This window comes from Cetorhinus maximus, chromosome 17 (genome assembly GCF_964194155.1).
Source record: "Cetorhinus maximus chromosome 17, sCetMax3.hap1.1, whole genome shotgun sequence".
NCBI lineage: Eukaryota > Metazoa > Chordata > Chondrichthyes > Lamniformes > Cetorhinidae > Cetorhinus > Cetorhinus maximus.
The window spans coordinates 68839326-68854353 of NC_135895.1; the positions used below are offsets into that span (position 1 = coordinate 68839326).

A 15028-nucleotide genomic window follows, 5' to 3' on the forward strand; every position below is an offset into this window, starting at 1 on the left:
TGTTTACTAAAACACAGAGTGAAGTATTACATTGTTCCTGGTTGTAAAGCGGATTGCTTAAATTATGGTTAACATCAGGTTTCCTTAGTGTACCTACCCATACATCTTCTACCTCGTAGCTGATAACCTCGATTGCATACACACCGGTAGCTCCCAATGGTGTTCAGACAACGATGTTGACATGGGTTAGATTCTTGGCATTCATTGATATCTAGCAGACATAAAAGAAAATGCTAATTGTAGCTGTGTGAGTGGACAAATGCATGGCAGATGCAGTATAATGTGGATAAATGTGAGGTTATCCATTTTGGTAGCAAAAACAAGAAGGCAGATTATCTGAATGGCTATAAATTGAGAGAGGGGAATGTGCAATGAGACCTGGGTATCCTAGTACACCAGTCACTGAAGGTAAGCATGCAAGTGCAGCAGGCGGTAAAGAAGGCAGATGGTATGTTGACCTTCATAGCGAGAGGCTTTGAGTACAGGAACAGGGATGTCTTGCTGCAATTTTACAGGGCCTTGGTGAGACCACACCTGGAATATTGTGTGCAGTTTTGGTCTCCTTATCTGAGGAAGGATGTTCTTGCTATAGAGGAAGTGCAGTGAAGGTTTACCTGACTGATTCCTGGGATGGCGGGACTGACATATGAGGAGACATTGAGTCGATTAGGATTATATTTGCTGGAGTTCAGAAGAATGAGGGGGGATCTCACAGAAACTTATAAAATTCTAACAGGACTAGGCAGGGTAGATGCAGGAAGGATGTTCCCGATGGTGGGGGAGTCCAGAACCAGGGGTCACAGTCTGAGGATATGGGGTAGACCATTTAGGACTGAGATGAGGAGAAATTTCTTCACCCAGAGAGTGGTGAGCCTGTGGAATTTGTTACCACAGAAAGTATTAGAGACCAAAACATTGTATGTTTTCAAGAAGGAGTTGGATATAGCTCTTGGGGCGAAAGGAATCAAAGGGTATGGGAAGAAAGCGGGAGCAGGCTAAGTTGGATGATCAGCCATGATCATAATAAATGGTGGAGCAGGCTTGAAGGGCCGAATGGCCTACTCTTGCTCCTAGTTTCTATGTTTCTATAATCAGGCTTGCAAGCTTTACCATTCCAAAAGGACTGAACTTGCATTTATGTATAAAGGGCCCGAAGCACATCACAAATGAATAACCAGAAAAAATGGTTAAGTCTTGAGTCATAGAATTGAAGACAAATTATTGACCTGGTTAGGAAATTGGCTGAGCAAAAAGAGGTAAAGAGTAGGGGTAATAGGCAGTTTGTGACTATTGGTCTCAGGCAAGGTTCTGTGCTGGGGCCTCAACTATTCACTGTATCCATTAACGACTTAGATGATGGATTTTTAGCTCCCTGCCAGAGCGGAGAGGGATTGGGTGGGCATTAAAATAGCACCACCAATTGGTGTGCCATTTCCCTGGCTCTGTCCTGCCCCTTAGCCATTGTCCTGGAGTTGGAATGGTGCTTCACTTTGTCCAAACTGTTTACAGGCAGAACCTGCACCCTCCCTTTTTTCCCCTTATTTGTTCAATTGGAAAGCTGTCTAGTTAAATGATTTACCTAGTCCTGAATTAACAATTAGCATGGAAGGATTATTGTGACCATGCAGGCTCCCCTCCCCCTCCCCCTCCAACACCCACCCTCATGCCCCACTGATCTTCCTTCACCCATGCATGTGCTATGAACAAATAGCAGAAGGTAACAATATTCCTCAATTAGTCTGAATAAACATTAAGTTTTTGGAACTGCAACAATACCTTGGCAACTTAATCCCTCGAGTGTCCGTCTAAAACCAATGCCACACCTCACCACACAGCGATATGAACCAATGGTATTTTCACAGTCTTGTCCAGCATGACAAGTGTGGCCACCTAAAGCACATTCATCGATGTCTGAAGAAACAATGACCAGAGATAGCACTTTTACATTCTATAAATCATGTGCAAAGGTTGCCTGTTTAGGTTAGTCAAATTTTAGAATACTTAGAATTTCAGAGATGGCATATGACTGTTTCTTCCGTGTATCCAGATCAGTATTTCTATTTAACTGTGGCTCTGAAACTTTTATCATTGGTCTTTACATTTCAAACCATGACCAGAAGCTACTATTAAATAATATTGATATAATGCTGGGGAATGGAATGCCTTCCCACTTGTCGTCCTGCCAATCAGCATGGAATATTCACATACCAGCTGTACCAGCAGAACTCCAGACAATGGGTTACTACTTAAAATAGGGCAATGTTCTCTCTAAGCTACTTAGAAATGGGACCTAATCTGAGCCTTAGAAGATCATCTTCTATTTTCCCACTGAATTATTCCAGTGACAGATACTGGCAATCTGGTAAGTGATTATGTATTGTCTACATGCCCAGTGAGAACTGAGTTTAGAGAGGCAAATTTGAGACTTCATCCTATCATCCTGGGCTTTATTGCAATTCAAATCCCAGAAATGATAAGATATCTGCTCACACATTTTGGGCTCTGGCGAAAGGTCATTGACCTGAAATGTTAACCCTACCTTTCTCTTGTCACAGGTGCTGCCTGACCTGCTGAGTCCTTCCACCATATTCTATTACAATTATTAAAGCCGGGACACTGCTTTATGGGGATGGGATGCTCATTTATGGGGCAGAGTTAGAACACGGAAGGGAGGCTGACTTCCACCCACCTCTCCAAATCTGCCCTAACCTTGATCCACATTCCTGAATTGGAAGTAATTTGTGATGCATGGTTAGTTCCTGGCATGATCCCCATTGTCAGGAGGGGGTCCACCAAGACACAGAGGACAATCCAAATGGTGGTGCAGCGGCAATGAGATGCCATGGGAACTTTCAAAGGGAAGGAAGTCTGCTGAAGACTGTATAAAGCTCCCACTGACAGCCCCAGACAAGACTGATATTTTAAGTATGAGCTCTGGGTTTGAACTGAAGGGACTGGAAACTGCTACAAAATCCTAACCCTCCATTGGTGGACCTCGAGGCCTTTACCATCACTTCCTGGGTAGACCACCTCCTGCCATATCACTGCCTTTGCAGGTGGTGAAGGAGCCAGATCAAATGAATATCCTCTGGACTTGGGAACTGTCCTCCAGCTGCATTTTCATAGCAAATGGAGAAAGAGCAGCCAATGGAGTTCTTCTTCGCAGAGGAAGGAAATTCGGTTTAAGGTAGTATTATGGCAATAGGCCTCACTGTCCACACTTTCTGTCATTTTCTGCCATGAATTTAGGGTGGGAGTGCGGAGGAGGATCCAGCCTATTGTGTCATTCAACCACCTGTACATACTGAGTTATTTAACTGGTACAGTGCCTCAATTGTGGTCAATGTAGATCAGAGAATTTGGGCTACAATCTTATCTATCATTAAACTTTAATTTTAATTGAAACCAAAACCAATTAATCTATTTGGATTGTTAAAACATCTTTGAGAATCAAACTATTATTTTTCCTATTTCTTATTTTGTCCCTTTAAAGAAGCTATACTCTTAATTTGTTCAAGGAATTTTGCCACAGGTATTTCTGGAAAGGTTTGCTTAAGAATTACTCTTGTGCTGAAAGTCAATTTAAATTGTTATTCAGTAGAGATCCAGCGCACCTTGACAGGTCCTTCCATCAGCAGATATTGTGAGACCTTTTGGACATGAACAATAGTATGTTCCCATTGCATTGTGACATATATGAGAGCAGGGGTTCCGGATAGCACACTCGTCTTCATCTGTATGGAAGTATAAAAGGTTTTAAACGGGGTTTTACATCAATCATTTACTTAAGGAGTATTTGTTAAAAAAAGATTAGTTCAGTTTTGAATGAAACTGCTCACCTGAACAATAAGGCCCAACTGAATCCAAAGCAAAACCATTTGGACACTGGTTACTACGGTCACCTGTATTAAACAAATAGCTTTTACTCTGCAGATTCTCAGGATTTAATCGCTTGTAGCCACAGCTTTTTCTCTTGCTAATATGTTACTTCAACCAAATTAACAACACACTTAATTGGCCCAGGGATATAGGTGATATTTTTATTACGTAATTCTGTTGAAACACACAAAATCCAAACAAATAACTAGTCTTTTAAGAATAAAAGTAAACCAGAAAACGCAGGAAACAAACAGATGGTCTGTAAGCTTTGTAAAGTGATGACAGGCTAGGGCTTTGGGTGTGGACCCTTCCTCGGTATAGTTCTGAGGAAGGGTACACATCCAAAAAACTAATCTGCCTTTGCTCTTTACAGATGCTGACAGAGCTATTCTCTGTTTTCTATTTTATTTCAGATTGTCAGTATTTGCATATTCTTTTTATTTCTAGCAATTTTTTAAAAAATGGCTAGTTTTGTTGGAGTGACACTACTGCCAAACATAATCTGTGTTGATTGTCCTCTCTGAAAAGACATTATTTTGACACCACAATACCGATCTAGCAAGATGACAGCAGCAGCTTTGGGAATATGCAGCTGCCTACAGAAGATTGTTTACAGGTCTCCAGTTCTGGTGCTATCTGTTACTTGACCTTTACCATTAGGCAATGTTCAAATCACCACACATAGGGCAGGATTTTTGGGTCATCAGGCGGGTGTGGCGGGCAGGCCCGGGAGCGGCCAGGAAACTGTCTGCCACCCGCGATTGGCCCCCGACTACGATTTCACGCTGGCTGGCCAATTATCAGCCAGCCAGTGTGAAAGGCGCGCTGAGAACCTCAACACTGCCGGGGTGGGGGCAGGGGAAGTGCGAGCGCAAAAGTCTGAGCATGCGCCGGGGAGCGTGAACTGAAAGCTCCCTGAAGGCAGGGAGCTGCCTCAGGGAGTTAAACGATTTTAAAATCAAAAATAAAGATTTTTAAAATCTGAAAAAAATGTCCTGACATGGGACTCACTCATAATAACAACAGAATAAAAATCCTGTCCAATAATTTATATTTATTTTTTTATTTAACTGTGGAAACCTCATTCCGCCTGTGGATGAGGTTTGCTAAAAAAATCAAAAGGCCGCCTAGTCGATTTGCCCACCCGCCAACCGTAAGGTTGGACGGACAGTCAAAAATAACTGGTTAATAGCTTTAATAGGCCTCTTAATTGTCGGTGGGCGTGCTGCCGACTCGCTTGTGCTGGCCGTATGAGTGCGTGATGACGTTGGGATGCTCGCCTGATGTCATTGCGCACTATTTTACGCCCGATTGGGTCAGGTGCACATCCGCCTGTGGGACGTAAAAAATAGCAGCACCAGTGCAATTTTGGTAATTTCTTGGACAGAATCGCCCATGTCTGCTGGTGTCGGGCATTTTTGGTGGCGTGAGCAGACAATATGGCGAGAAGGCCAAAAATCAGTTTCACAGCATTGTGAGACCAATTTACGATCGTCTGCTCAGCCCGTCGATGGCGGGCCACGTTCCCCGCCATTGGATGTCGGGAACCTCATTGTAATATATCAGCCTATCATTATAAGGCCAGCTGCTGGAATCATCCACCCCCGCTGGATCGTCCGCTCACATCGGCGGGAAAACACGCCGGTGCAGAACACGTCTTGACAAGCAGAAGTCGGGACTTACCGCCAGGGTCTTGCTCGCATTGAGGACATCTGAGGAGCAGAAGATACTGGAGCCTGACAGAAACAGCACACTGGAGGAATGTCCATGGCATCCTAGGACATGGCCCTGCTGCGAAGCAGCTCACAGAAGGTTGAAAGTCACTGTTGATGCTCACAATGGATGATGGTTGAGGGGATGGGAGGGGAAAGTCTAGGATTGACAAGGAGAGGAAGGCGTGTCGGGGGAGGTGAGATTGGGAGGGCAGGAATGAAGGTGTCATGGGGGAAGGTTGAGAGGGGGGGAAACAAGGGTGTCGAGGTATTGAGATTGGGGGGCGTATTGAAGGTGTCGGGTGGGAAGTTGGGGGGAGGAGTGGGTAACAGGGGAGAAGATGGCAACTGGGGAGGTAGGTGTAAGGAGAGTGGAAGGTGTAAGATAAGGAGTTTGGAGGGGGGATCGGAGCGTGGAGACGGGAGGGAGCCCAGGGGGAAGAAGGAATGTGGAGAGGGGAGGGAGTAAGGATGGAAGAAGAAGGGTGGAGGAAGGAATTGGGAAGGAGTAAAGCTGGAGGAAAAAGTAAGGGTATCTGAGAGAGTCAGGAAGGGGGAAGATGTAAGGCTGGAGGAAGAGGTAAGGCTGGCGGAAGGAGCTGGGACGGTGGAAGGACTAAGGGTGGCGGAAGAAGTAAGGGTGTCTCAGGGACTCAGAAAGGGCGAGGGAGTCAGAAAGGGGGAGGGACTAAGCAGGGTGGAGTCCAGGGGGAGTGGGAGGACTAAGGGGGCAGGGAAAGAAATTCCTGGGGGAAGGCAATCTGTGGGGAGAAAGGGTCCGGGGCGAGGAGGGGTTCTGGGGAGGAAGGAGTCTGGAGGGGGGGTGTAGGGGGTGGATGTCCAAGTGAACGTGAAAGGGAGGGGTCTGATGGGCCCATGACTGCCTCCTGGGGAGCGAACTGACGGTGGGCATGGTATGAGGGAATGGTGAGAATGATCGAGGGCAGAGTGAGGTGGTAGGGTGGGAGGGTTAGACAGTAGCAGTTGAAGGGACGGCGAGGGTGTTTGGGGTGGGGACTTAGAGGCAGACATGGACTCTGGGGGTGGGAAGGAGGTGGTCGGGGGAGGTGAATGGGGAGGAGGGTGGGATTTTCAGGAAGGAAGGGAATGTGTACATTCACCAAGATATCCCTGAAGGATAAGGGTTGTGGCTGGTATGTCACAGAGGAGAGGTGGAAAGTGATGCCGGGGGGATCAACTGTGATGGGGGAAAGGAAATGGGTGACTGGTGGTGGCGGGGGTAAAGGATGGGCGAGCGAAAGTGAAACCGAAAAAGCACCATGCTGTCTAAATCGAAAGTGAAACAAGAGCCGTGGTGGGAGAGATCAGGGGCTACATGGGAGTATGATCAGTGTGTGGGCGGAAATGCAGGTCAGCTCAGATGGGCAACTGAAAGAGAACCTGAGCAGGCAGCATTGAAAACGCTCAGGACATTGAGATGAATGTGATACGAGAAGGATCTGCATACATGGGAGAGTGCTTGTATGAGGCTCCGAAAGGCCCTGCCACACACACACTTCTCCCTCTAGAATCACTCATGAATTGGCTGCTCCCTCTGCGGTGACAGAGGATGAGGTTGAGGTCCTCACAGGTAAAGGGGACTCGGAAGAAATTGTCAGCCCCTGAGATTCCTGAGTGGTGTCCAGCTGCTGCTCCTCCTCCCTTCGGGTGCCCGAGGGCCTCAGCCTGACTCCTTGAGGGGAAGGAGCACCTGGAGGGATGTCGAGGTCCCCTATTTCCCACTTGCGTTGCCACTGCAGGAACTCACCCATGGCTACTGCGATGGAGTGCATGTCTGGGCGCATCTCCACGTGCTGCTGGACCAGGAGCTCCATGGCACCCACTATCCTATCCATTAGACCTCTATATGCGCACATGTGGGCACCACTTCATCAGAGAGCAGGTAGACGCAATCCTCTGACTCGTGAGCTACTCTGTTGAGGGCTTCCAACAGCTCTGCATGATGTTCCCCCACCTTCTGCTGACTCTCCAGAATGAATTGTAAGTCCTAATCCAGAAGTTTGCCATCTGACTTGGATCTCACATGTGCCTCTTCCCCAGCAGTCCTCAGAGTGCTGGGGAGCTCGGCTGAACATGCTTCCTTCTGCTGTGGACACACTGAGAGGTGTGCACGTGGTTGAACTTTAAATATGACACCTGGCGTGATGAAGCAGCGAGGTAATGGCGTGGTGGGCAAATGAGAGCCCATCCGCTATCGAAATGGCATGTTTCCCAGGAATGCATAATTAATGCGACGGGTTTGGGATGGCATGGCATGAAAAGCCGACATTGTGGCTGGCCCACTACCACACTTCGTGCAAATCTGGGACAATTCCGCCCATTGAAAAAATTAGTGTAAATTATTATAAACTGGTATGCAGGTGCCAAACTAGCGTAAGGACATATTTTCCAATTAACTGGCAGACTTGATGCAGGCTCACATCTTGGCTCAGTCAAGGATCAAACAAGTGAATTTCATGACCAAGCGCAGTTTGGGAGTGGAAACATGGAAGGTACAATATCTGGTTAAGTAAAACAATTTTTATTACTGTTTTATAATGTATTACCACTGTTTTATGCTTCAGGTAAATATATTTATGGTGTTTTCCGGTTCACACACTTGTGGTTAGGCATTCTAATGTAAATCTATTATCCAGAAAATCCCAAAGTCCAAAAACGACTTGGTCCCAAGCATTCTGGACTGGAGTGGTTCCAATGTACAGTATTTCATCCAGAGCAGGGGAGCAAACAGTTATACTGTAATACTGCGCTGTTAATCAATCATACAAAGCCAGTGGCTCGTAACTTCCGTGCTCCCAGCGTCGGATTTGGGGGGTACCCCAAAGATGCGTTGGGGAATCCCTCTGGGAAGTTCCCAGGTAAGGGTTTGCACGGCCATTGCCCCGAAGTGCACACTTCCTCTGGACCATTGTGCTGAACTGGGAACCATCTGAAAATGCAGTTTAAATCATAAACTTAGGATGGTTCCGCCAGGGTTATACCAATAGGTACCCAGAAAAGGTTAGAAGAATTAAAACCTCTTCTAACTTCTGAGTAGCTATTGTAAAGACCCAGAGCCCCCCTGCCACAGGACTCCCCTACCACCCCACGGACCCGCAACACCCCCCAACCCTCTTGACACTCAACACCACCCAGCTCCCCTGACCTCCAGCAACCCCCCAATACCCCGACCTCTTACACCTTCGGCACTCCAACTCCCACCCACTCCCTCTGGACCTTGGACCATGCCCCCCTCCCCACAAACCCTCTGGACCTCAGACTCCTTCCCCCTGACAATTACCCCCCAGACCTTCAAACGGCCTCCGCTCCCAACCTCGGATCCACCCCCTGACCATGGACCCCCCTCTCATGACCTCCTGGACCTCAGACACCCCTCCAGACCTCAGACACCCCCCCCATCAACCTCGGGCTATCCCCAACACCCCGTCCTTGGAACCCCCCCTAATCCCCTCCAACACCATGGACCTCAGACCCCCCTCACCTCGACCTCGACCTTGGATCCCCTAACTCAAGCCACAACCTTGGACCTCCCAAACCCCCAGCATCCCCCCACGCCTTGGACCCCCCGCCGACTTCAGACCCCCATCAGCCTCCAACCCCTCACCCACCCCCCCGATTCCGACCCTCCACGATACCTCCCACCCTCCAACCCCAACAACCCCAGCCCACTCCACTCCAAGACACCCCCAACTTTCCCTGACAGCCCCCCAACCTGACATCCCCCACCCCACCGACCCTGACACACCCCACAACCCTGACCCCGACACCCCACCCCACGACCCTGACGCCCCTCACCCTCCCCAGACCTCCAACTCCACAGACCCTTGACACTCCCCCATGCCCCCGACCTCGGGCACCCTGGAACTCCGACTCCCACTCATCCCTTCGGACCTCTGACCCCCCCCCGCCACCACCACCAATCATGAACTCCCTGGACCTCAGACCCCACCCCATCCCCCATGAACCCCTCCTGACCTTCATCCGACCTCCGCCCCCAACCTTGGATCCACCCCCCTCACCTCAGAACCCCCATAACCACCCAGACCTTGGACACACCCCAGATCTTGGACCCCGCAACCCCTTGACCCCCCTGCACTTTGGACCTCCCTTTGACCTCGGACCCCCCCCAACCCTCCCCATCCTCGGAACCCCCAATCCCCCTCGACTTTTACCTCCCACAACCCCCCCCAACACCCCTGGACCTTGGACCTTCCTCACCCTGACCTTGGACCTCCCCAAACCCCAACTCCCCTCTGACCTTGGACCCATCCTGACCTTGGGCCCCTCTCGACCTCCAACCCCCAACACCCCGACCTCCGACGCTCCCCGGCACCTCCCACCCATCCAACCCCCAAACCCAAACCCCACCCACCCTACCCCAACACCCCCAAACCACTCTGACACCCCCCCAAACCCAACATTCCCCCTCCCAACCCAGACATCCCCCACACCCCTGATCCCAACACCCCCCACCCTCTGACCCCGACACCCCCACCCCACTCCCCGGACTTCCACCCACCCCGGGCCTCCGACCAAACTCTCTTACCACCCCAGATCTCCCCTGGACACTCCACCTCCCGGACTGCCCTCAGATACCCCCAACCCTCAAGTTTTATGCACGTACCTTAAAACACTTACCTTTTCCCTGGCCCTTTAATCTTACCCACTTTATGGCAGCACGTGCTGTAAAAAGGGGGCGTGGCCTCCTTGAATATGCTAGAGCTATACTTCGCTGGGGCCTGGGATGAGTCTTTCGATGCAGGCCCCAAGCAGCTCCAGCAAACGGAAGTGTCAACATAATTTTCAAGACCAGGTAAGTAGGTATTTATTTCTTCTAATTTCTGCGGCCAGCACTTTCCAACGCTAGTCGGAGGTAATGGCCCAGTATCTTTTCCCTGTTCTGACTGCTTGTGGTATCTGCTTTTTAGATTTGTAGATTAGATTTGGGGGTCTGAGGTCCATTATCATGGCGATTGTCATAACAATGAACTAATTACTGTTACAACCCAAGCACCTGTCTTTGAAAACAGCTGATATTATAGCTTTGGAGGAGAATCAGAAAACCATGTTAAATACAGACCTGAAATGTTAACTCTGTTTCTCTCCCCACAGATGCTGCCATACCTGCTGAGTATTTCCAAAATTTTGTGTTTTTATTTCAGATTTCCAGCATCCGCAATATTTTGCTATATCATATATATTAAATGTTACTTTTTTTCTTCATTTATGGGAGGTGGGCATTGCTGACGAGGCCAGCATTTATTGCCCATCCCTAAGTATATTTGAGAAGGTGGTGGTGAGCCACCGCCTCGAAGGATATTGTGTGAGTTGGAGGGCAACTTGCAGGTGATGATGTTCCCATCTGTTTGCTGCTCTTGTTTTTCTATATGGTAGAGGTTGCAGGTTTGGAAGGTGCTGTTAAAGGAGCCTTGCTCCTGAGTTTGGACAGGATTGCATTACAAAATAAAACACTTTGTAATCATTTATAATGGCACTAGAACATCTACTCTAGCCTTTGAAGCTTTGATCACTATTAAGTTATTAGTACTGTTTTATATATAGCACTAACTGCAAGTCCTAAGTCCTACAATGGCAAATAATTTCTTTCTTAGTGAGAAAGAACTAGATTCATTTTCATTACCTTTAGTGATGATAGCATGAATCTTGTACTCTAGAATTTCATCCAATGGGTTGTACTCTGCTGCAATGGATGTAGCGTGGAGTGTCTCTACTAAGTATGGCATTCGGCCTCGATTAGGACCATATGTAATGGTGTGATTCCAAGAGTATGGTACACTGGCATCATCTACGGTAAACATCCTGGTAGAGTAGGCGTAAATCTGACCTGGTCCGATCTGAATGTAGTCTTCTGTGTAATCCTGAACACATCATAGAATTGCATGGAATTACTTTGTTTGCATATTTCCTCTGTAATGATATTCATAAGGATTGGTGATGGGTGACCAAGGATGCATTGATCTTACTGTCAGTGCTATGCTACATAATGGCTCAGAAGTTGTGGAAAAAATAACAGAATGTGAATGATCCACGCCATTATTAATGTACAAGTTGGCTGGCAATGTGTGAAGAGATACCCTGTGAATTGCAAATCACCACAGTTTGCTGGCCAACTTGTGCCACTCCACCACTGACTGAGTGAAAATGGCACCTCGTCCTTAACCTCCCTTTAATTTTCATGAAACTGCTGCACATTAATTCTCCATGAAACTTGGCACAGAAAGCTAAGTCTAGTAATTAACAGTGTAAGCTCCCTTTTAATAACATGATAATTGTTAATGATGCACAATCAACCGCTCAAAAAGTAAACAATTAAAAGTGTAGACTAGAGTCTCATTCTTTCAGGTTGTGAAATATTGTTGGAGGTTGAAAAAATGTCAAATTTTAAGTTAAAAAATGATTCATTATTTTCATTTCCACTGCTTTTTTAGTCTCGCTCTCTTAGCCTAAGCCTTTCTTTCTATTTCTCCTTCTGTGCCTGATTTGACATTGAATTCATTCTCCAATACTTGCTATATTTATTTCTCAATCCTTTAATTGGTTAAGGAGATTCACATTTGTGCTGATGCTCATCGGGGTCCCAGATGTGCTGTTGACCCTGCCATGTCATTGTCAGCTCACACTTCCAGTAATTGTGTGGGCAAAAATGTTTAAAACCTAGTCTTACCCTGCTAGATGCTCTACTCCAGCAAAACCTGGGCCAGATGAGAATGAGAATATTTAAATATTGGAGTAATGATAATAATGTGAGGTTTGGAGAGGACTGGCATGTAACTGGCTTGTTCCTAGGTAATACATATTTGATCACCAGAGATTAGGGCTGTATATAAAGCAGCAGAGCTTAATGCATGCATGCATTCAGATCTTTATAGAAACTGTACAAGCGGAATCATTTATTAACAGACAGCATGAGACTATAGCAACTCAAATAAAGCATTGATTTGTTAACTGTCTGTATAGTGCAAAATTAAGTTTTGGTTCCATTAAGACTTCTGGCTTTAAAATATTGGAACGTGCAGCATCAAGTATTCAAGCATGATTGACTTCAGATCTTAATTTGGGTGGAAATTTGCATGCAGTTAAACCTAAACTTTTTTTTAAAAGAGACATTCTTGTTTTATTATTGAGAATCACAATATATTTCCTATAGTACCTTAACATTAAGGTTTACAGATGAGGGTAGTTGCAGCACATATCCATTCACCACAATGTCCAGTAATAGTGCCCCATCTGAGTCCAGGCCTCTAGCAATGTGCGTCATTCGTAGTATCTCTCCTAGAAACCACAGCGACCAAACCAAAAAGAATTCTCACTCATGCAGCCCGTGCTGTTATCAATGTTCCACTGTGTGGCATTGAATTCAGTGCTAAGAGATTACAGGACATAAATACATCAAAAATGCTCGGTATTAACACTCTGGCATGGGGATCTTATTCAGATTTTCAAAAAATATTGTGTGTATTGGCATTTTTATTGTCTTTATAAGCAATTCACTGCTGCTGGTACTTTTTAAAATTAACCTAAATGTAACTAGCTATTATCAAAATCTTGATAACCGGCTGCTTTTACTTTAAAAAGTCCACATTTTCACCTTACAAATGACCGCTCTTTATTAGGACAGTGGTCTCCAACCTAAGGCCCTAAGGCTGCATGCAGCTCCTGAGACTGGGACATTCCTTGACACCTAGCCAGCTCCTATTTGCACTTATATTTTGTTAGCTGGTTTATCCTGTTTGAATTCTGAGTCTAGACCTTATGTAATAGCTTTTCAGCATTATTGCTGCATTGGTGGATGAATCTTAAATCTATTAGTATCAGCAACTTGTGATAGATGAAATTTAATGGGAACAGCATTTTGATGTTATTTGTGACACTCTGCGCTCCATGGTATGCATGGATGTGGGTCATAAGACAAACGTTTGCACAAGTCGCAGGATATAATGCTTTGAAAGGTCAGGAGTAAAGGATATTGAAATACAATGGGTCTGAAATTCTTTGGGGTTTCTCCCAGTCTCATGCTGTTTTCAGCCATTTCTGTTGGGGTTTTGCCAGTATCCTGACTGGTCCTGGAGGGGACCCTCAGCGGAATTTCAGGTCCCATGTAAACTACTGCTACTAAAATAAAGCAACATCCCCTTTGACAGGTTGCAAATCAGAACCTGGCTTTGGCTGTGGGAAAGTCAATTAAACGGCAGACATTCTGGTTTAGTATTAAATTTGCATGAGACAATGTGTGATTTTGGGAGAATAATGATGCATATTAGTCTTAAATTAAAATTGATTTTATTTCATCACCTCAAATGCTCCATTAAATGGTTGGAATTTAAATTCTGCTGTAATATTTCTTAATGTGCTAAGTAATATGTTCACATAAATTTTTGGCAGTGTTACTTTTAATTCAGCCATTGACCTCTTTAAAATAAATGGATTAACTGCTGTGTTAAGATGGTAGAGGCAGGAATTTAATGCAAGTGTGTTTAACCCCAGCTCAAAAAAGTGCACAAGACCTTAAAACTTTTGGTTGTAATAATTCATAATTTCTGATAATGTCTCTGTAGTTACCCATGAAAACAGCTAGGGAAAATTATTGAAAAATTGATAAGGTTTAAATATATAATTTTAAACACCACATAGCATGCATATTTGATAGCCAGCAAAATCATTTATCTATATGTTATTGCAAGCTCGATGCCATTTGATCCAATCTGGATTTTTCGCTTTAATATCAAAGTCAAGCTGCTCAGAATATGATAGCTTTCTTAGTAAGGAAATTTTCTGGGTTGAAATCATGTCATGCAATAGTAAGAAACAAGTAAATTAGGTTTAAATGCGATTCCTTTGTTCTATATCTTAAAGTGTTAACTCTTACTCTTTTCAATTATTTTTAAATAAGTTAACACATTCATTATAACAGCAAAGGCATTTTATCTTAACCAATTTTAAATCTGTGATTTCAAGATATTTGTGTTTAATTGGAAAGTATGTTCATCTAACATAAATAGCAACATTTAAAAGGGCAGACAAATATTCTACACTGACCATTCAGCATGTTTGAGAGGAAACAGCAGGGAGGAGTGCTCCCTGCCATGGAAAAATTGTCTGATGTGTAAGTACGTCACAGAAAATGTTTTCCAGTTACAACGAAACCTTGTTTTTAAAAACTTCTAAAAATTATTTGCAAACTAACAATGATTATTCTCCTCTTCCAATTTTCATGTACTATGAAAAGATTTTAAATAATATATTCATCAACTAACCAGTGGCAAACTCAACTTGCGTCTCCCGTCTGAATACCCCTTCTGTGAGAGAATATCCATTAACTGCTTCCCTGATTTCCTTTGCTGTTGTCCAATAGATGGGATTTAATATTGAGATGAGCTTCCTCATGGCAGGGCCTA

General features: G+C 45.4%; 1 protein-coding gene across 6 annotated transcripts in view; it reads right to left on the minus strand.

The window, feature by feature from the left end:
• hmcn1 (hemicentin 1) overlaps positions 1-15028 on the minus strand; it is a 701874-nt gene that overhangs the window by 30819 nt on the left and 656027 nt on the right. For 5 of the 6 annotated variants that reach the window (XR_013579325.1, XM_078561403.1, XM_078561402.1 and 2 more), the window contains 7 exons: positions 14888-15025; positions 12784-12905; positions 11254-11491; positions 3840-3902; positions 3615-3734; positions 1777-1911; positions 98-211 (listed from right to left, as the gene is read on the minus strand). Coding sequence is in view for 4 of the 6 variants with exons in the window: in XM_078561403.1 (XP_078417529.1) it covers positions 98-211; positions 1777-1911; positions 3615-3734; positions 3840-3902; positions 11254-11491; positions 12784-12905; positions 14888-15025 (930 nt within the window). In the remaining 2 variants the exon portion in view is untranslated. Of the gene's footprint in view, positions 1-97; positions 212-1776; positions 1912-3614; positions 3735-3839; positions 3903-11253; positions 11492-12783; positions 12997-14887; positions 15026-15028 lie in introns of all 6 variants that reach the window. The other variant, XR_013579326.1, reaches the window with a different exon arrangement.